The sequence below is a fragment of the Capsella rubella genome, unplaced genomic scaffold (genome assembly GCF_000375325.1).
Source record: "Capsella rubella cultivar Monte Gargano unplaced genomic scaffold, Caprub1_0 scaffold_5, whole genome shotgun sequence".
Lineage (NCBI taxonomy): Eukaryota > Viridiplantae > Streptophyta > Magnoliopsida > Brassicales > Brassicaceae > Capsella > Capsella rubella.
In genome coordinates this window covers 2,186,143-2,205,748 of record NW_006238919.1, presented here as the reverse complement: position 1 = coordinate 2,205,748, position 19,606 = coordinate 2,186,143, and the positions used below count along the sequence as shown (strand labels likewise).

Sequence of the window (19,606 nt, the reverse complement as noted above, 5' to 3'; positions counted from 1 at the left end):
GTATGATTTGTATGATTTGTTAAAAACAATAGCTTTATTAACCATAACAGGGCTTTTGATTTATGTTTAGATTCTATCTCAATGTGTAACCCCTACATTCTTTCGAGAGAGCATTTTTCCAGAATATATAACTGATTTGGTTTGTCCTGCATGCAAACTCTGCTCCTGTCGTGGTTTTCTTCGAAGAAAGCTAATGAAGTCGCTGCTTCTTCTGGTGGATATCACTTTATTCCGCAACCACTCTCTTCTTCCGTTATTATATACACGTTGCTCTTTATTGGGCTTCTTTTAAAATGGGCTTAGTTTTAGTCCAGCCCATATGATCAAAACAAACCTTCTTGTTCGTTAAGAGGTGTTAAAAAAACAGAAACACAAAACTGGAGAAGAAAACCACCGGCGCACATGTTTTACCGGTAATCAGAGATTCTTCACCGCCGTGAGAAAAACATCTCTATATGGACGACATGTCTCTCTCACGAGCTCTTCGTAAACAAGAATGGCGAGTAAACCTGATCATCTCCATCATCATCACCTATCTTCAAGGAGATTGATGCTTGTGTTGTATTTCACCAGTGTTCTTGGGATTGGATTCGTCGCAGCTTTTCTGTGTCTGTCTTCTTCGAATCTCTCGTTCTCCGCCGTTTCTTCAATCTGGGTTCCCTTAAACCGGCCGGAGATTCAGATCCCCAACATTGTTCAAAAGGTACCTTTACTTAAATCTTGTCAATTGATATGATTAGCTATATTCTTAGGATTGAGAAACCGTTAATTTATCATCTTTTAGATCTCACAGTTGCAGAGAAGAGGACTGATGAATTATGTTTTTAGGGTTTATCAGCTATTCGGAGTTTGAATTGATTGCGTTTTTAGGGTTTTAGCTATTCTGAGTATGGGTGGAAGAAAAGATGAACTTTATTCTTAGATTTCAACATTCTTCACTTGCAGAGAAGCAAGCAATCGAATCATTCTAATGATACAAAAGATCATGTCCGGTTTTTATCGGCAACATTCGCAGATATACCGGCGCCGGAGTTACATTGGGAGCAAATGCAATCAGCTCCAGTTGCACGGCTTGACGGATACTCAGTTCAAATCAAAAACCTTTTGTATGTCTTCTCGGGTTATGGCAGTCTTGACTATGTAAGAACCTGTTTATTGTAAGCTCAATTGTAAAGTTCTCTGAAACTGTGTTGAATGATCACTTGATTATTTTCCTCAGGTTCATTCTCATGTGGATGTGTTCAATTTCACAGACAATACGTGGTGCGATAAATTCGACACTCCTAAAGAGATGGCGAATTCGCACCTCGGTATTGTTACGGATGGACGGTATGTGTATGTTATATCAGGGCAGTATGGTCCACAATGTAGAGGACCTACTTCTCGTTCCTTTGTTTTAGACTCAGTTACAAAGACATGGCTCGAGTTTCCTTCACTACCAGCTCCAAGGTAAATACTTAGATCAGAAGATTTACTATGTTGTTTCTGCATAGTCATATAAGATTATCGAGCTCTGTTTTTCTTGGATTTAGGTATGCTCCTGCAACTCAGATATGGAGAGGGAGGCTTCATGTGATAGGTGGAAGCAAAGAGAATCGTAATGCAGTTGCTTTTGACAATTGGAGCATCGCTGTAAAAGATGGCAAAGCACTCGACGAATGGCGAGAAGAGGTTCCAATCCCTCGAGGTGGACCACACAGGTTTTGTTTTGTCTTTAGTCACTGCCTGTTTTGCCTTTTTCGTTTGAGTCCCTTAGGTTGCTAATGTTGTGGTTTACGGTGTAGGGCTTGTGTAGTTGCTAACGATAAACTACTTGTGATTGGTGGCCAAGAAGGTGACTTCATGGCCAAACCTAACTCGCCCATCTTCAAGTGCTCACGGAGACGCGAGGTTTACCTTCCTCTTTAATCTGTAGTTCCTGATTTCCAATGATTCATTTTCGACGTTTACTGATAAGATTGGCTGTTGAGCCTATCAACCAAACCAAATTTTCTGGCTTTAGTCAAAACTGTAAAAAACTAAGGGCACACTTCTAGTTTCTAATGTTTAGTCGCACTTCAGATCTTTAATGGTGAGGTGTACATGATGGACGAGGAGATGAAGTGGAAAATGCTGCCACCAATACCAAAGAACAATTCCCACATCGAATCTGCATGGATCATTGTCAATAACTCAATAGTCATCGTTGGTGGTACCACTGATTGGCATCCAGTGACAAAAAGACTTGTTCTTGTTGGAGAGATTTTCCGGTTCCAGTTAGATACTTTGGTCAGTGATACTATCCTCAGCATCTCAATCTTATCTCGGTGGTCTTTTTCTTTCATCAAACTCCGGTCAATCTTGTCTCTTTTCTTTTCTTTTCTAAAACTGAATATGAAATATTTTGCAGACTTGGTCTGTGATTGGAAGGTTACCATTCCGTGTTAAAACAGCGATGGCCGGATTCTGGAACGGTTACTTGTACTTCACGTCGGGGCAGCGCGATAGAGGACCGGATAATCCGCAGCCTGGAAAAGTTATTGGAGAAATGTGGAGAACCAAGTTGAAGTTCTGATTCTTACATATGCCACTTTTTAATAGAAAAAACCATTGTTTTGTTCTAGACACAGAACAAACTTTTTGTTAGTCATGAAAAATTGATATGAAGAAGACAAAGGTAAAATTGATAACTGTAAAAACTGGTCAGACAATGAAAAGGTATAATACTCCAATGCTGAGAAAGACATTACTTAAAAGAGTTTGAAACTTGTAATAAACACAACGTGAGAAATAAAAAAAAGATAAAATAGTAAACAAGTCCCACATCGATACTTATAAAAATTTTAAGCTAATATATATAAGGTAGAAATCGTTCATTGTATTGTCGATTGATAATGAGATAAAAGCTCTCAGTTCTTGAAATGACAATGGGTCTTGGGAGTTCTTCCTCGGATTGAAGAACCATTCAGAAGAACCATTCCTCGGATTGAAGAACCATTGAAGAACCATTCCTCGGATTGAAGAACCATTTCATTAATAGATACATGAGAATCTCTCTACTTGTTATCAATTGACATTTTTATGATACTCACCAAAACGACACCGTTTCGAATACGAAATCCTGAGTGGGCACTGTGTACGTGTGCGACCACACTTATCTTCTTCTCCGACGTTACACAAAACAAAAAAGAAAACAAGTATAGTCTCTCTCTCTCGATACGGGCGGTGTCTCCGACGACGAATAATAATAATAATAATAATCAAACTCCGGTCAAATCTCGGTGGTCTTTTTCTTTCATCTAAGAAAAAGCTTTGGTAATATTTTCGCTGGCGACACTGAAGCAGTAGCAGCGACGATGCATTCGTCGAGCCTTTTCTCGTTCGGCGGTCGTTATCCAATCATAACCTGCCGCGTGTCGTCTCCTCCTTCGCCTCCCGTCGTAGCTTCTCTTCCTCTCCCGCCGTCAAGCTCCTCCGACTCACTAGCCTGCTCCCTCCAATGTCCTCATTTCCAATCGTACGCTCCTCTTCGCCCATGAATCTCCATCTCTTAGTTTCCGTGGTAATTGATTCGATTTCGTCTCTGGATTGTTTCAGGTGCTCTGGTTGTACGCAGGAGTTCAATCTCCACCGTCCAGATGTAGTGGACGAAGCTTCAGGCTTCTTCAAGCGTTACGGCGTCGAAGATTTCACTTTCGATAGTTGTCGACTGGTTAATTTCATCTCTTCTTCTTCTTCTTCCTATTTTTGATTTCTCGTGGGTTTTGGTTTCTGGTGATAAATTTTTGGATCTTTGTGGTCAGTGGGGATGGAGATGCCGAGCAAAATTGGCCGTTCGTGGTTCATCAGATAATGCATTGATTGGATTGTACCAAGAGGGAACTCATACCGTTGTTGATATTCCTGAATGCAAATGTAATTTTGATTAAGCTGGTCCGCCTAAGTTCTTCACATAGATTTTGTGGTTGTGATTGAGGTTGAATTGTAAATTTTGTTGCAGCTCATCATCCTAATATTAATGCTGCCATTGAGTTATTAAGAGAAGGTAGTAGTAGTAGTAAGAGTTATTATGTGTTTTGTGATTGAAAGATAGAGATTTTGATTGTGTTTATACTCAGTTGATGGATTTTTTTCTTTCTATAATAAGGTATTAAGGTATTCGATGTCGTGCCATTTGACGAGGATCAGGGGACCGGGGACTTACGATATGTTCAGGTGATTAGTATTTGAGTATTTATGGCTATTTTGAATCCAATCTAGTGCAGTGTGGTGATGAGTTTTTGTTTTATTTTTATCAATAGATGGCTGTTACAACGCACAGTACAAATCTTCGTGCTCCAGAGCGATACAAAAATGGTTGAAATTTTTTTCTTTGGTTTTGTATTTTTGCACAGTGATATGCTGCAGTAAGTGTAGTTTCTGATTTCATAATATTGGTTTCAGGAAAAGTGCAGGTGTCCTTGGTTTGGAACTCGAGAAATGAGAGATCTCATAATGCAGATAAGTTGCAAGCATTGTCCAGCGTGAGTTTTTTGGAAGTCGTGGTTCCTTTTGCATGTTTCACACGGTGTTTTTTCCTGCATTTATCACTTGTGTATCTTTCATTTGCAGTACTTGTGGAGAAAGGGTGGACCCAACAGCAAGTTTCACTTGATCCATTCTGTGTGGGCTAACTTTCAGACATCAACCAACAATGTGAGTCAGAGAACAAGAACTTTCATATGCTATGGCTTAATATTCAGGGAATATCAGACTTTGTTCTGGCAACATTTTGTGTACTAATATTTTTCTGCCTGAAAGTGTTCCTTTCTCTATTGTTCAGTTGCTTAACATCAGACGTAATTATTCCCTTTGTCTTAGATAATCTTTGGAAACAGATGGAGGCATCTTTTAGGTGAGAGAGATTTCTGGGAACATGTAGGAGGAATTGACATATCCTTGGATCCTTCCAGTTTTGGCCAGGCAAATACACGGGTGAGCATGCAGATAATGAATTAAAGTTTATGAGGCTGGAGTCAATCAGCACCATTGATTTACTGGTTTGAGTGAATTTTCTTATTGGCTGTAGTCATGCTCTATGATTCCTAATTTATCAAATGTTTTGTGTCAGGCTTTTGATAGCTTGCTTTGGAAACTGCATAAGTATGTTCCTGGTGGATCATCTGTTGCTGATCTGTATGCAGGAGCCGGAGTGATAGGATTATCGTTAGCTACATCGAGAAAATGCAGGCAAGAACATGGATTGTTCACATCTGTCCTTTATCTAAGAAGATTATGTACTAATTCATTTTGATGGAAAATTCTGACCCCAACTTTATACTTCAACCTGATTTCAGTTCTGTCAAATGCATTGAGGTTAACAAAGAAGCAAGGCTATCTTTTGAGAAAACAATCCAGCGGTTACCTAACTCATTGAATTGCAGTATCAGTTGGCACCATGCAGATGCTTCAGTTGTAAGTTGTTTTTGCATTTAGCAAACAAATTTTCAATTCTCTAGAATTTTACTAAACGTTTTCTTGATGTGTTTTACTGTGTGTATTTGAAATTCTACAGAACCCCCTTTCATGGATTATAGGGTCAGATGTAGTCGTGGTGGATCCTCCTAGGAGAGGTTTGGATGCTTCTCTTCGTCAGATGTTGGAGTCTGTCCCCTCCATTGAGAAAAGAATGAGGTCGAAATCACCGAGGTTGATAAAATTTCTTACGAATGAAGTTTTCTACCCTGTCATCAAAACTCCAGAGTACAAATGTAGATCTTTATGAGACTGTAAAGTTTTTCTCTTGTTTCAGTTCAAGCTCTAATGAAAAAGAGGAGAAGAGGCCGTGGATTTTAAGAGCAAAGGAACTTTCAATTCAAGCTGGCAACAAGCTGACCCCTGAGGAGAATAATACACTACCGCAAAGACTCATATATATAAGCTGTGGTTGGGAAAGCTTCAAGGAGGTACCAGAGACACAGTGATATCACCTCTATACTAACGGCAAATAAGTAACAAATTGTGCTGGTTAAATTATTCTAACTTCTAAACAAATGATTAGGACTGCAAGTCGTTATTATCTAGCAGAGCGTGGGAGTTGGAAAAAGCTCATGGTTTCAACTTCTTTCCCGGAACCGATAGGTATCAGTTCATAGAAACATTTACTTGCATTTTATACTGCAAAAATATTATCCACGCTTATTTTACAATTGGGGTTTTCAGCATTGAAGTTTTGGCTGTGTTCAAAAGAAGGGTTCCTATGAAGAAAAAGAAGAAATCGGGAATAAGAAAAGTGGGAATAAAGAAAGTGCGTGCTCCTAAGTAGAATCACAGGACTCTTTATTAGTTAATATCTGTAACTTTAGAACTTCAAAAGTTTAGAAGACCATCTAATGGATGAGAAAACAGTTTTGCTCTGTTCCTATTGATAAAGAGATATGGTTCTCTCGTTCTTTATGTCATTGCAAGTAGAAAAAGAGATGTGTGTAATATTTATCTTATCAACTTGTGTTGGATATGAAGAAAAAGTGCAAAACTGGACAGATACATCTTCAAGAATGGGAACAAAAAAACACAAGGCTGCAAGTCATTTTTTACAACACAAGTAAACAAAGTTCTTTTGTCTTAGATTCAGTTACAAAGACTTGGCTCGAGTTCCCTTCACTACCAGCTACAAGGTAAAGACTTAGATCAGAAGATGTACTATGTGGTTTCTGTACAGTCAAGTAAGATTACCTAGCTCTGTTTTGTTGGATTTAGATATGCTCCTGCACGATAGAGGACCGGATAATCCGCAGCCTGGAAAAGTTATGTTGGAGAAATGTGGAGAACCAAGTTGAAGTTCTGATTCTTACATATGCTACTTTTTAATAGAAAAAGTGAAAAACCATTGTTTTGTTCTAGACACAGAACAAGCTTTTCTTAGTCTATAACATCATAGCACAACATGAAAAATTGCTATGAAGAAGACAAAGGTAAATTGATAACTGTAAAAACTGGTCAGACTGTGAAAAAAGTAAAATATTCCGATGCTGACAAAGCTGAGAAAGACAAAGTAAATTAGATTTACTGAAGAGTTTGTAACTTGTAATAAACACAACGTGGGAAATAGAAAAGATGAAATAGTAAACAAGTCCCACATCGATAGTTATAAAACTTGTAAGCTAATATATATAAGTTAGAAATCGTTCTTTCTATCGTCAGTTGATAATGAGATAGACGTACTCGGTTCTTAAAATGATTATGGGGCTAGGGAGATCTTATGATTGAAGAAAGATTGCATTCATAGATACATGAGAAACTCTCTACTTGTTATCAATTGACTTTTTGGTTAATGCTCATAAGAACTATTCAATTTTACAGGACTTCCCGGTCAATTTCCACCGTTGGAGCCATTTTCCGGTTTGATATTAAATTAGAATAGTAAACCAGCAACTCAAAATCGGTTTATGGTTTACTCGCTATCAATTTATTTGGACTTTAGAAAACAATTTTCGGTTTGATGTTTCTTATACGTACCAGCTTTAATTTTCATTTAAAATTGATAATTCGGTTTTGGTTTAGCTTAAATCAGCTAAATCCGGTCTAGGTTCAACTTCCGGTTTAGTTTAGTTTGATTAGTCTACGAGTCAAAATCAATAAATAAAGCCTAATCAAATGGTAAGTTTACCAAACACAGCCAAATCTCTCCGCTAAGTCCCAATCAGACTCTATAATCTTTTACCAAAAGAAAATATTAATTATGTATATATCGTTAGACTTAAGTGTTCATTTTTGTCCGCGCATATATATGATGTAACCATTTTTAAGAACAAAGACAAAATCTAAGAAAGAGACTTCAAATTGTTATCGTGGTCGGTCCAACGAGAATAGGCATGTCATATATATGTTCTTCTTAGTACAATGTGTATGTTTGTATATATGAGAGATTAATTGGTAACTTCCACCATAACCATATAATTTGGTTTAGCCAAACCAAATTAGATACCTTGATAATAATACAATTATAATAAAGTGGGCATTACACATCAGACATGACACAACTTCCACTGTTACTCTTTCTTTGTTTGTTTTGAGTCCATTTCTTTGGATCTTTGTGTATTGTCTTGAGACTCTTGAACCAAAAAAACAAACATAACCCATGCCATCATTGTTTTTTCTCTAAAGATTCCATTTGTTATTTGTTATTAGATTTGATATTTGATATAATATGGTTACAACTTATATTGTATGTATATATAATGGAAAGTTGAGAATTCCATAAAGATGACTACTCCTGAAAAGATTATTATATATATTGCGTTACTCATTACTCACTTCATTTTGTTTTAGTGCTGACGGAAAGAGAAATTTCGATGGCAATATATATTATTGGATTCATAAACATCATAAAAGCTTTTTTAATCAATATAATTACAAAGTTTTGCTTAACGCAAGAGTCGGCAAAACAAAACAAAAACTAATATTTTGGCGTATCTATGCATCAATCAATCTTAATATGTATTGTCAATCGTCCAAAATCATTTTTTTATGTGCTAAACATTTTGAATTATTAAATAAGACTTAACAAAATTTGGCATTCAGTAATCATACAAATTAAAACTCCAATGATAAATCCCAATACCATCATCAAATATGGTGAACCGAATAGATATTTAATCAATTGGAAAAATCAGTGAAAATACTTTTGACTGTTAACCAGATTTAGTTCCTTGCAAGTTCCAACGTAGAACTTTACAAGTTTTTGCATATTGTTTAGTATATTCACAACTATCAAATGTAATTCACAACTTTCTCTGATACAAATGAAATATATACAAGGTAAAATAACCAAGCTATATACATTTATGGCTATCCAATAGATATCCTAAAGAGACATATGTCCTTTTGGAGATTAAAATGATTAAATTAGCCAGTAGTCGTGATTAACGTTTTAAAACGGTGAATAGTCAAAAAGTAGTTTTGTTTTTGGTCACCTAATCATGCCAATCTTAATTTCATTGAAACAAATAGAGAAAAAGAAGAAGTATTGTTTATACATATCTAGTAAGAAATTATATATTCATGTCACTATATCTTAATCATTTTTACAATAACTTTTTACAATAATTACATGATTAAATTTTTAAGCAAGCAATAATATTCCATAGATAAAAAAAAACCTACACACAACAGTAAAAGTGTAGAAGTATAGAACTATAAGGTATGCTGATATGTGGTGTTAAAATCAAAAGTGTAGAACTATAAGATATACTGATCGGTGGTGTTAAAATCAAATGATTTGAAATGATTTTCACTTTTCTTTGAAAAATCTCCCAACTATACAAACATTTGATATTTTGTGGTAACAAAAATTTATAATATATCTTAATTTGATGATTTCGATATCCTCTTCCTTCACATCACATTCATTGATTAGTGAGGATCGTTTAATATTCTTCAATGATATTTAATTAGTGAAGGATATTTAATTAGTGAAGAGTTGTAACCACCTCAAAATATATGACGTTTAATAATTTTGTACAAAAATATTACATTCAAAGTTAGAGTACGAATTACATCAAATAAACACGTATCATTAACCATTGAATACTGATATTAACAGATTAATTACATAAGCCTTTCCATATCAGGTTGACCTTTAATCACCGATAAAAAAAAAACTCTTATCATATACTATATCTACATTCATAACAATTTTTTTTTCTCTAGATTTACTATTTATGAGGTCATAAAAATTTGGATTCCATATATATATTTTTTTGTATTTTTCTTAATATATAAATACAATTAGGAATTTATAAATATGGTAGCGGTTGTTGTATTCTTTCAGATTCCATTATTTTCAGTGAAATATGATTATTTACCGTATAATATATTTATACTATTTTTTAGAGCTTGGTAAATACAACAAAATAATCATATTTTATGAAATTCCATCATGTTGTCGACCTTGGTTTGGAAATGATATACAAGACTTTCTATAAAAAATTTTAGAAAAGAGATTCAACCCCCTCGAAAGTAAGAAGAAACCACGAAAGTAAAAGATTAATATATAATGATTTCAAAACTCTATCTTAAGAAAGAAAATGATGATACAATGTAAATAAATTCAATTATTTTAGTTCTAAATTATTTTTTTAGAAGTTATAATTAATCATTCTTACGCATAATTTTATGATGAAAATAAAAGTAAATAAATAATAGGTTTTAGAAGAAAGAAAAAACAATTATAATTATCTTTAATTTATAGTAAGACAACTATCAGTAACTATCCAAAATGATTCTAAAATCTGATTTGTGTACAAAGATAGTAAAATAAAATGTATACGGGATGTTGTTGTATCCTTGAATTTCATCTAATCCAAAAATCGATTTCATTATACCGGATAACATCTAAATATCCGGTTTAACCAACAAAAACGGTCCACGAATATATATATACACTATATATTTTTCTATTCTCACAAGAACTTTAATACTAATCACACACTAATCAAAGATATTTACAATAGTGTGCCACGTGGCGACTCCTAACAAACAAATAAAAAAAGTCACTCATTTGTCCCCACCATGATCTATAGCACGATAACTACGTGGCGAGATTATTTTACTCATTCTAAAACGACACCGTTCGAACACGAAAACCTGAGTGGGCACCGTGTACGCGTAGGACCCATTTCCCTTCTTCTCCGACGAAAGACACAAAACAAAACAAAACAAAAATAAGTATTCTCTCTATGTATACCTTCTCTCTTTGTCTTTTGATCATAGCAATAATAATTTCTCAATCAAAAACTCTCTCTCTCTCTTTCTCTGTGTATCTGTAATTATTTATTTGAATTAATATAATATAGTAAAAAGTATATATGCTTATGAATGGGTTCGTCTCCTTCATCGCTTAACAAGTCTCCGATTAGAGCTGACTGTATGGTTACCCCTGCATCTCCTATTACCAACAACGACACCGTTTCAATGATCGTCTCTCCTTCTCCCATGAAAACTTTTGGTATTTTTTTTCATATTTTCAAACTTTACTTTTATTTTTATTTTTTGGGTAATCGTTAACGATTAGTTCGTCTGAGAATTGAGAATTGTGGGGTTATTTTTTTTTCACTTTATGATTTTTAAAAAAAAAAACTAAATTCAACTCTCAGAATCGCCGAGGAAGAGTGGTTCGATACCGGCGGTTTCTCCGACGATGAAGACGGCGAATAACAATCAAACTCCGGTCAAATCTCGGTGGTCTTTCTCTTCATCTAAGAAAAGCTTTGGTAATTTTATTTTCTTTTATTCCATAAAGTTTATCACTTTTCCTTTTTAATTTCCTTCCTCATTTGGGTTTTTTTTTTTAAAAAAAAATCTTTTTGGATGGATGATTGGTTCCTTTTCTCTGTTATTTTAATTTAAGTTATTGGGTTTTGATCTTATTTGCATAAATAAATGTTTCTTCAATATACTTTGCTCTGTTTTTTTGGTTTGAATAAATAATTTGGCATGTGAAGATTCGGTGACTTTAAAAAAAAAATATGTTATTCCCATTATTGGTTTCTTTCTTCTAAAAATCAATTTTGATTTGCTTCCTTGTCAACATAGTTAGATGAGACTTTTAGGTTCGTTTCTTATCTGATAAGATCAGATAATAAAACTTGATTTTCTTCCATTTATAGATTTTATTCAGTGAGTTGACATAAACAACCCATCAAAAAAGATTTTATGCTAACACTGTAAACTTTTCCGTGATCATATAGATATTTTTTTTTGTATTCCATTTCACAACAGGAAAAAAGGTAATTTGTAAAAGTGAAAGAGAGCTGTTTTGGTGAATTGTGAATTTATATAAAAAGCTGTCTACTTTAACAGTGACCCAGATCTGAAAAAGTGTTCTGCTAATCAGTAGTCTTCTTGATTTGAGCGGTTTTTATTGTTTTTCTCGCTTTAATTTGAAGGCGTTTTTCGAAATTATCAAAAAAATTTACCCGGGAACTCTGGAGTAGCCAAATTTTAAACTTTCAAGTTACTCTCTTTTTAGGCATTGCTTGCTTTGTAAAGTTTCCTCATATTACATCTCCTCCTCTTTTGAGTACCCTTCATCAGTTTTGGTCTTATTGTAGTACTATCTTATGATGATTGAATCAAAAGGTTTTGAAATACACTTGCTGAGCAATTTACATACCATTCTTGTTCTGAACGTATGCTTTGATTTGTTCCACAGGAAGTAAAGATGAAACCTTTTTCGATTCGCAGCCATGGCTACAATCTGACTCAGACGATGATTTCCACAGCGTTAATGCCGGTAAACTAATCTATCTATCTTTCTTAGTTACTTGTATGAATAGATTCAAAATCTTGATTTTCTTGTTTTTGGTATATACTTTGAACTACTCAGATTTCACTCCATCCCGTGGAAACACTCCTAAAGGCAGCTTCTCGGATAGGCCACCACGTTTCCACAACCTTATATTCCACGAGAGGAAGTCTTCTCTAGGCTCATCTTCTCCAGCGCCACTTCCGAGGAGGAAGAAGCTTGGTGAGCTTTTCAGAGACAGTATTAGAGAAGAAAGAGAGGAAAGCTCTGAAGGAGGCGGTTCATCGTCAGCTATAAGCACTCCTTATCTCTCAGGTGCTAACTCTGGCGAATTCAACAACGATACAAAGGAAGAGAAGAAGAAGTCTAACTGGCAGCATCATCGTTGCCTTCCTGGTTTCTCTTCTTGTGGTGGAAGTTTCATGGAGAGGAGGAAGAAGATGAGCTCTGAAACTCCAGCTGTTGCTGTTGAATGAGAGATGTAGAGGATCTTGAAAATTTGGATTATGTTTTTGTATATGAAAGAATGATAAAAAGAGAGAGAGATACAGAAGAACTCTCAGAGTATAAACAGAAGCTCTGGTGAAGTTTAAAGAGTACTCTACAACTTTGCTATGATGATGATGATGATAAGAGAATGAATCAATAGGTTGAAGAGATAATGTAAAAAAAAAAGATGAAAATGAGGTGCTTATGTGTTGATGAATTTTTTATGTTGGCTTTTGAAAATTTTGTCATTCTTGAATAGTGTTCCACCACTAAACATGTATTTAGTTGTTTAATCATGCATTAAAATAGCTCATAATTGTTTATTTTTTCTCATTACGTGTATAGACGAGAAATTTTATTCATGTACTACTAAAAAGCATGTTTAAGTCTCAAACCCTCAAGAGTCACACAATACTTAATACAATTTATTATTCCTTTTTATCATATTAAATGATGTATTAGGAGATACACTTCTATGTGCAATGAAGAGCTTGGTTGCATTGGATATGGTAGAGTTCTAATAGTGACGAATTGTTTGGATATTCTAGCAATGATTGTAAACAAAGAAGACATATTTGCTTCAGATGAGAGATTTTACCTTTTTAGATATCGTTTAGAGGGGTTAAAGCATCTCAAACGCCAAAAGTCTCTCATAAATAGATTTCTAATTTTTTCACCTGATTTTCCATTATTTTTAACTATTTTAATACTAAGAAACCTATTTACAATATCTAGTTGGAGAAAGTCTTAGTATTAGACATATCTCTAGAGAGATTAATAAATGTTTCGATAAACTTGCGCAATGTGTAATGGCACGAAATTTTGTTTTTTTTCATATAAGTCTGTTGATAATTAATTGAAAACATAAAGAAAATTTTGGTTATTTTGTATAGTTATGGAGTATATTCTAAGATTATAGTTTAAAAATATAACATGAATATTATTTATAGAGATGAGGTTTAGGAGAAAAATTCATTTTTACAAAAAAAAAGGTAAAAACATATTTCAACATATATAATTATATATATAAGATATTTTATATATATATATATATATATATATAGTGATTATTAATTTATGATATTATTGGAACTATATTTTACATAGAGATGTCAAAAAATTATTATCTTATTATTTTATCGAATTTAGTTAATTTTTTATAAAAATTGTTATGTGAGTATAAAAAATACGTTAAAATTAAGATAGTACAAAATAATACAAAATTTATCCAACCACCAAAAAGAAGTTTATATCCACTAAACAATTGTATAATTCCGCAGTTACCCATTCAAATCCCCAATCAAAGCCCGGGCCCCAATCAAATTGACGAATAAAGAAAACAAGAGAAGAAGTAGAAGTTTTAGGTGAGAGTTGAGAAAGCTGGTTCAAATAAAAATGCTTTCTTACCCAAACCATATGGTCTTTAATCCTTGCTTGTTGTAGGCTGCTTGTCTTCTTAACTTATTCGGCAATTCTGATGCAAACATGTTACTTGAACACACACACACACACACAACAATACAACATTAACAAAAACAGAACATATTGCTTATTTAAAGATTTGACAACCACCAAAGATCTTTAGCTTCGATTCAACTCCAAGCTTGTTTTCCTTTGTCTCTTTTGTTCCTAACTTTGATCTCTTTACGCAACTAAAGTCCATGCATTCCCCTATATATACACGACTTAGCAGCAAAGCTTAATTCAAGTATATCTAAACCAAGTTTAAAATCCACTAAAAACCAATGAAAATGCAAGCAGTTCTTGTGATCTTGGTTTTCTCCGGTTTAATCTCGGTTAAGACAACGTTAGCAGCACAACATGTGATCGGTGGTAGCCAAGGCTGGGAACAATCCGTTGATTTTGATTCTTGGTCTTCCGATCAATCTTTCAAAGTCGGCGACCAACTAGGTACATACATACGTTTCTGTCTAGTAATCTCAATTTCTAAATCAAACCGAACCGGTTTAATGCTAACTGAACCGTTCTTTTTTTTTTTGGGTGTATCTTGTAGTTTTTAAGTATTCAGGACTACACAGCGTTGTTGAGCTGGGAAGTGAAACGGCATACAAGAGTTGTGACCTGGGAACACCTGTCAATTCGTTGAGCTCTGGAAACGACGTCGTGAAGCTATCCAAAACCGGTACTCGTTATTTCGCCTGTGGAACCGTTGGACACTGTGAACAAGGCATGAAGATCAAAGTCAACGTTGTCTCTTCTGACTCCAAATCCGCTTCCTCTCCGGGTTCCGGTTCGGATTCAGGTTCGGGTTCGGAATCTAGTTCGGGTCATGGGTTACGGGCTTCTATTGGATACATTTTCGTTGTTGGATCATTGGTTATTGGTCTCATTTGGGCTTACTGAGAATTTTAGGCTTTTGTAATGTACCGAGGATTTATATATTCGTTGGGGAGAGAATAAAATATTTTGGGAATGATTGATTCATTCGTATTTGTTGTTGTTGTTGTTGTTTGTTGAATATACTGTATTTGTTATTTTGTGAATCGTTATGTAGTTCGGTATTATTGCGTTTCTGATCTTATTCTATATACCTTGTTTATCATGTTCTCTCTCCCTCTTGATTGGTCCGGTTGGAATATTCATTAATATGCCTTCTCTTATATCACACAATCATTTTTTAAAATGTCATTATCCACATTATTAATTTCAATTAATTCGCATATATTTTTTCTTAATTTTTTTTACTTATATTAATTTAAACATTTTAGCTTAGCAATAAAAAAAAAGCACACATGCAATAACTGAATAACATGTCAGCTAACGTCAAATAAATTTAATAACTGCAACTAAAATTTTATTTTTAAATAATTTTTGCAACAGTAATACGACTTTGCAAGTCTTTGTTAAACCCTATTTTAAAAATCGAAAACATATTTTAAATTTAGTATTTAATCGAGTTTCTTCCAAAAACAAATATTTTAAAAAGACGGAGGGAGCGAGAGAGAGGACAAGTGGGATTGCTGCTGAATTGTGCAGAGATCGTCGTCGTCACTGATCACTTACGAATCCTTCTTCTTATATTTTCCCTAAATCGTCTTCTTCTTCTCCGGAGACCAAATCGGGATTTTTATTCGCCGTGGAATTAAAAAAAAATGCCGGAAGATTCAACGTCGATTGACTATGTCATGGAGAAGGCATCGGGGCCTCACTTCTCCGGTCTTCGCCTCGACGGTCTTCTCTCTTCTCCGTCGAAATCATCCGTCTCTTCTCCTTCTCACTTCCGTTTGAGTAATTCATCTTTTTCGGCTACCGACGATCCCGCCGCTCCTAATCAGCCCTTCGTTATCGGTGATTTCTCGATTCTCCTCCCGCGCTTTGATTCTTCCTTGTTGAACTGTTGAAGTTTCTCAAATTCCGATCATCGTGTATTATATCTCAGTTTCTTGAAATTTGGCGGGTTTTAATCTTAGGGTTTTAGCTGTACGAACATTTGTGCTTACAAGATTAGAGATGTCTGGATCAGAGCCAGTTTCTAGGGATTAGTCTTATTTTCCTTTGATTCAATTGAATAATCAGTTCCTAGGGCTTAATCTTGGTATCGTTTGACCTCTGTAGGAGTTACTGGTGGTACTGCTTCTGGTAAGACGACGGTATGTGACATGATTATACAGCAACTTCATGATCATCGCATTGTTCTAGTTAACCAGGTTAGATTTTGTAGCTAGTCCCTTGTTCTCAGTTCTTCTGAGATTGCCTCTTTGGTTGCTCGCTGATGCTGTTTGGTTGATTAGGATTCCTTTTACCGTGGTCTGACATCTGAAGAACAGGAGCATGCACAAGAATACAATTTCGATCATCCTGGTAATTTGTTCTTTTGATTTGGGTACATTGATGCTTAGCTGAGGAAATTTTGGTGACATTTTTTAAGTTTGTTGTTTTTCGTTTTCTCTAGATGCCTTTGATACTGAGCAGCTTTTGCATTGCATTAACACACTCAAGAGTGGGCAACCTTATCAAATTCCAATTTACGACTTCAAGACCCATCAACGTAAATTAGATGCGTTCCGTCAGGTGCATAATCTTCTGTGCTATTTGCTAATATGTGTCTTTATTTGTTTGACCTCCTTATTTGGTTCCTTTCTGCAGTTTTTGTGGGTTTAGTTTCTTACTTCATGTGGCTGAGTCTTATTGTCGTTTGTTAAATCAGTCAGTTGGGACCTATTTCAGGTCAATGCTTGTGATGTCATTATTTTGGAAGGGATTCTGGTTTTCCATGACTCACGAGTTCGGGACCTGATGAATATGAAGATCTTCGTTGACACAGGTTAACTAGCGGCAGTATACTTTTATCTTGATTTGACCTTTTTGTTCTGCACAATTATAAATGATATAATGACAATCTTATATTGTGATGGAAGTTGTCCACCTCTTGCTCTGCAGATAATGGTGCCCTTGATTGATTGACTCACTTTCGCCGTTTTATTACTTGTTGACCATTAAATACTGAATAAATGCCTTTGAAGCTATATAGTTGGGAAACTTTGAATCTATTTGTAAATTGTAATGTTAACAATCCTATTTTAAGTTAAACACTCCTCATCCTAACTACTTATTGATTCCAGATGCTGATGTGAGGCTTGCTCGCAGAATCAGGCGTGACACAGTTGAGAGGGGTAGGGATGTTGATTCTGTGCTTGAACAGGTTAGTCTTCGTTTCAAGTTTTCGTGTAAAAAAATTCATTAAGGTTCACCTATCTAAGTTAGTGCCCTAATGTCTGAATACAACACCAGAGATTAGGAACCTATGGTTTTCGTGCAAAACTGAACAGCTCAATGTCCCTCCTATTATTTGGGTGACTCTGGCTTAATTCCGCTCTTTAAACAGTGTTGTTTTTTGAGCTTCCTTTATTTTTCAACTTTTCTTGATTTGAGGGCTTTATGTTCATTTGCAGTATGCAAAGTTTGTGAAGCCTGCGTTTGATGATTTTGTGCTCCCCTCAAAGAAATATGCTGATGTGATCATTCCCAGAGGAGGTGACAATCACGTTGCAGTTGATTTGATTGTGCAACATATTCACACAAAACTTGGGCAACATGATCTCTGCAAAATCTACCCAAATGTTTTTGTTATCGAATCAACATTTCAGGTAATTTCCACCTTTTCGAGCGGTTTGATGCTTGATTCAGACGGTAAGGCTTAAAACCATCTTCGCACCCTTGATCATAATTGCAGATAAGAGGCATGCATACACTTATTCGAGAGAAGGACATATCAAAACATGACTTTGTTTTTTACTCTGATCGCCTCATTCGTTTGGTACTCCTTTTAACTTGAGTCATCCTTTTCAACATGAATCAGCTTCCAGGCCTTGTCATTTCAGTTGTTGATGGCTTTATTTCAGGTTGTGGAGCATGGTCTTGGCCATTTGCCATTTACTGAGAAACAAGTAGTTACTCCAACAGGTATAAGCGGAGAATCGCTTGAGCTGTAATGATACTTTATAATTTTTATTTATGGCTAAAATCTGGACGAACTAGTTCTCTAGATGCTTTACAACTACAATCTGAACAACACAAAAACCTTATCGATCTAGAAATGTTGTTTGTGCCCTGTGGACAATCAAAGTGTAAACCTTCTGCTATGGCATTTACTGATTGATTGCATCCTCACAATTATAATTTCTAATCTTTTACAAATCAGGATCTGTGTATAGCGGTGTTGATTTCTGCAAGAAACTCTGTGGGGTCTCAGTCATTCGAAGGTGAGCGTTAAAAGGTATTACGTATTTTAGAGTTCTTAATAGATAAGATGGAGACTTGAGCTGTTTGAGTTTGACCATCCAATTTGTTTTCATGTTGGAAAAACGGAGCTTGTGTAACATTGGAAACACACATTCTTTGTTTGCTCATGTATTGAGTGAGTGCCTTTTCTTAATTATGTTCTCTCTTGCCTAAGATCGTGTATGTTTTGTACGCTTTTTTAGTGGTGAAAGCATGGAAAACGCATTACGCGCATGTTGCAAAGGTATTAAGATAGGGAAGATTCTCATCCATCGTGACGGCGACAATGGAATGCAGGTTTGTTTTTTTTACTCATTACAAAGATGATGTCTCACTTTCAAAACTCGGAAACTTAAAAAAAGTTTTCTTGTATACGAATCAGCTTATATATGAGAAGCTTCCAAGTGATATTTCTGAGCGTCATGTCCTGCTTCTAGATCCCGTTTTAGGCACAGGTAACTTCAAACTCTTCTTTTTCATTCTCTTCTGCTTTGAATTGTATTCACTCTGAAACTTTTTTATTGGGATGATATCTTGAAGGTAACTCTGCAAATCAGGCTATAGAACTACTCATACAGAAAGGAGTACCTGAAGCCCACATTATATTCCTCAACCTCATCTCGGTGAGTCATAAAACCGACCATAACTTGTTCCCTCTCTCTGTTTCTCTGAGTCCCAACTCACATTTAGATTCTGGCACCGTGCAGGCGCCAGAAGGAATCCATTGCGTTTGCAAACGGTTTCCAAAGTTGAAGATAGTGACGTCAGAAATAGATCAGTGTCTGAACGAAGAGTTCCGGGTTATACCAGGCTTGGGTGAGTTTGGTGATCGCTACTTTGGTACTGACGAGTAGAAGAAGTACCAAAGTGTGTTTGTCAAATGGTTATTGTGTGTGTGAATGGGAAGTGTTGATCTTTGTCCAAAGATTCTTCACGGACTTCGTTTTCTATTTTTTTTTTGTTTCCTCTGCTGGGAAGCTTCTCGGTTACTTAGTTCATATCCGACGCTATTTCACTAACAACATTAGCATAGCTTTTGTTAAGAACCATTTGTGTTTCCACAAGAAACCTTCGAAATTTCATAAAATGTTCATTTTTACACTTGCTCAA

General features: G+C 35.2%; 5 protein-coding genes across 5 annotated transcripts; all 5 read left to right on the top strand.

Annotated features, from left to right (window-relative positions):
- Positions 1-383: 383 nt before the first annotated feature.
- LOC17887241 (kelch repeat-containing protein At3g27220) lies at positions 384-2,728 on the top strand. Its single transcript, XM_006293003.2, has 7 exons — positions 384-703; positions 946-1,140; positions 1,220-1,449; positions 1,533-1,700; positions 1,785-1,890; positions 2,062-2,268; positions 2,390-2,728. The coding sequence occupies exons 1-7, from the start codon at positions 497-499 to the stop codon at positions 2,552-2,554; spliced, it is 1,278 nt and encodes a 425-aa protein (XP_006293065.1). The 5' UTR covers positions 384-496; the 3' UTR covers positions 2,555-2,728.
- A 446-nt stretch (positions 2,729-3,174) lies between these two features.
- LOC17885131 (uncharacterized RNA methyltransferase pc1998) lies at positions 3,175-6,485 on the top strand. The gene is made up of 15 exons (XM_023783485.1): positions 3,175-3,496; positions 3,577-3,691; positions 3,783-3,894; positions 3,980-4,024; positions 4,127-4,194; positions 4,281-4,335; positions 4,423-4,502; positions 4,591-4,674; positions 4,840-4,953; positions 5,090-5,208; positions 5,316-5,433; positions 5,534-5,667; positions 5,771-5,924; positions 6,020-6,099; positions 6,181-6,485. The coding sequence occupies exons 1-15, from the start codon at positions 3,336-3,338 to the stop codon at positions 6,281-6,283; spliced, it is 1,542 nt and encodes a 513-aa protein (XP_023639253.1). The 5' UTR covers positions 3,175-3,335; the 3' UTR covers positions 6,284-6,485.
- A 4,252-nt stretch (positions 6,486-10,737) lies between these two features.
- On the top strand, positions 10,738-13,004 carry LOC17886394 (uncharacterized protein At3g27210). Its single transcript, XM_006291713.2, has 4 exons — positions 10,738-10,966; positions 11,115-11,231; positions 12,173-12,253; positions 12,347-13,004. Exons 1-4 carry the CDS (start codon positions 10,837-10,839, stop codon positions 12,739-12,741), a joined length of 723 nt encoding a protein of 240 aa, XP_006291775.1. The 5' UTR covers positions 10,738-10,836; the 3' UTR covers positions 12,742-13,004.
- Positions 13,005-14,386: 1,382 nt separating this feature from the next.
- Positions 14,387-15,317, top strand: LOC17886647 (mavicyanin). Its single transcript, XM_006291877.2, has 2 exons — positions 14,387-14,665; positions 14,769-15,317. The coding sequence occupies exons 1-2, from the start codon at positions 14,500-14,502 to the stop codon at positions 15,116-15,118; spliced, it is 516 nt and encodes a 171-aa protein (XP_006291939.1). The 5' UTR covers positions 14,387-14,499; the 3' UTR covers positions 15,119-15,317.
- A 389-nt stretch (positions 15,318-15,706) lies between these two features.
- On the top strand, positions 15,707-19,599 carry LOC17887391 (uridine kinase-like protein 2, chloroplastic). Its single transcript, XM_006290945.2, has 14 exons — positions 15,707-16,063; positions 16,331-16,422; positions 16,507-16,576; positions 16,668-16,786; positions 16,943-17,039; positions 17,338-17,417; positions 17,668-17,862; positions 17,949-18,032; positions 18,118-18,178; positions 18,417-18,477; positions 18,700-18,793; positions 18,879-18,951; positions 19,037-19,119; positions 19,204-19,599. Exons 1-14 carry the CDS (start codon positions 15,868-15,870, stop codon positions 19,348-19,350), a joined length of 1,452 nt encoding a protein of 483 aa, XP_006291007.1. The 5' UTR covers positions 15,707-15,867; the 3' UTR covers positions 19,351-19,599.
- Positions 19,600-19,606: the final 7 nt, after the last annotated feature.

Coding starts and splice junctions, on each gene's coding strand:
- LOC17887241 (XM_006293003.2), top strand. CDS start 497: ATGGCGAGTAAACCTGATCATCTCCATCATCATCACCTATCTTCAAGG. Junction 1,141..1,219: donor GTTATGGCAGTCTTGACTAT/GTAAGAACCTGT, acceptor TATTTTCCTCAG/GTTCATTCTCATGTGGATGT. Junction 1,891..2,061: donor AGTGCTCACGGAGACGCGAG/GTTTACCTTCCT, acceptor GTCGCACTTCAG/ATCTTTAATGGTGAGGTGTA.
- LOC17886647 (XM_006291877.2), top strand. CDS start 14,500: ATGAAAATGCAAGCAGTTCTTGTGATCTTGGTTTTCTCCGGTTTAATC. Junction 14,666..14,768: donor CAAAGTCGGCGACCAACTAG/GTACATACATAC, acceptor TGTATCTTGTAG/TTTTTAAGTATTCAGGACTA.
- LOC17885131 (XM_023783485.1), top strand. CDS start 3,336: ATGCATTCGTCGAGCCTTTTCTCGTTCGGCGGTCGTTATCCAATCATA. Junction 4,675..4,839: donor TTCAGACATCAACCAACAAT/GTGAGTCAGAGA, acceptor CCTTTGTCTTAG/ATAATCTTTGGAAACAGATG. Junction 5,925..6,019: donor GTTGGGAAAGCTTCAAGGAG/GTACCAGAGACA, acceptor ACAAATGATTAG/GACTGCAAGTCGTTATTATC.
- LOC17886394 (XM_006291713.2), top strand. CDS start 10,837: ATGGGTTCGTCTCCTTCATCGCTTAACAAGTCTCCGATTAGAGCTGAC. Junction 10,967..11,114: donor TTCTCCCATGAAAACTTTTG/GTATTTTTTTTC, acceptor TTCAACTCTCAG/AATCGCCGAGGAAGAGTGGT. Junction 11,232..12,172: donor TTCATCTAAGAAAAGCTTTG/GTAATTTTATTT, acceptor TTTGTTCCACAG/GAAGTAAAGATGAAACCTTT.
- LOC17887391 (XM_006290945.2), top strand. CDS start 15,868: ATGCCGGAAGATTCAACGTCGATTGACTATGTCATGGAGAAGGCATCG. Junction 16,423..16,506: donor GCATTGTTCTAGTTAACCAG/GTTAGATTTTGT, acceptor TTGGTTGATTAG/GATTCCTTTTACCGTGGTCT. Junction 17,863..17,948: donor TTATCGAATCAACATTTCAG/GTAATTTCCACC, acceptor TCATAATTGCAG/ATAAGAGGCATGCATACACT.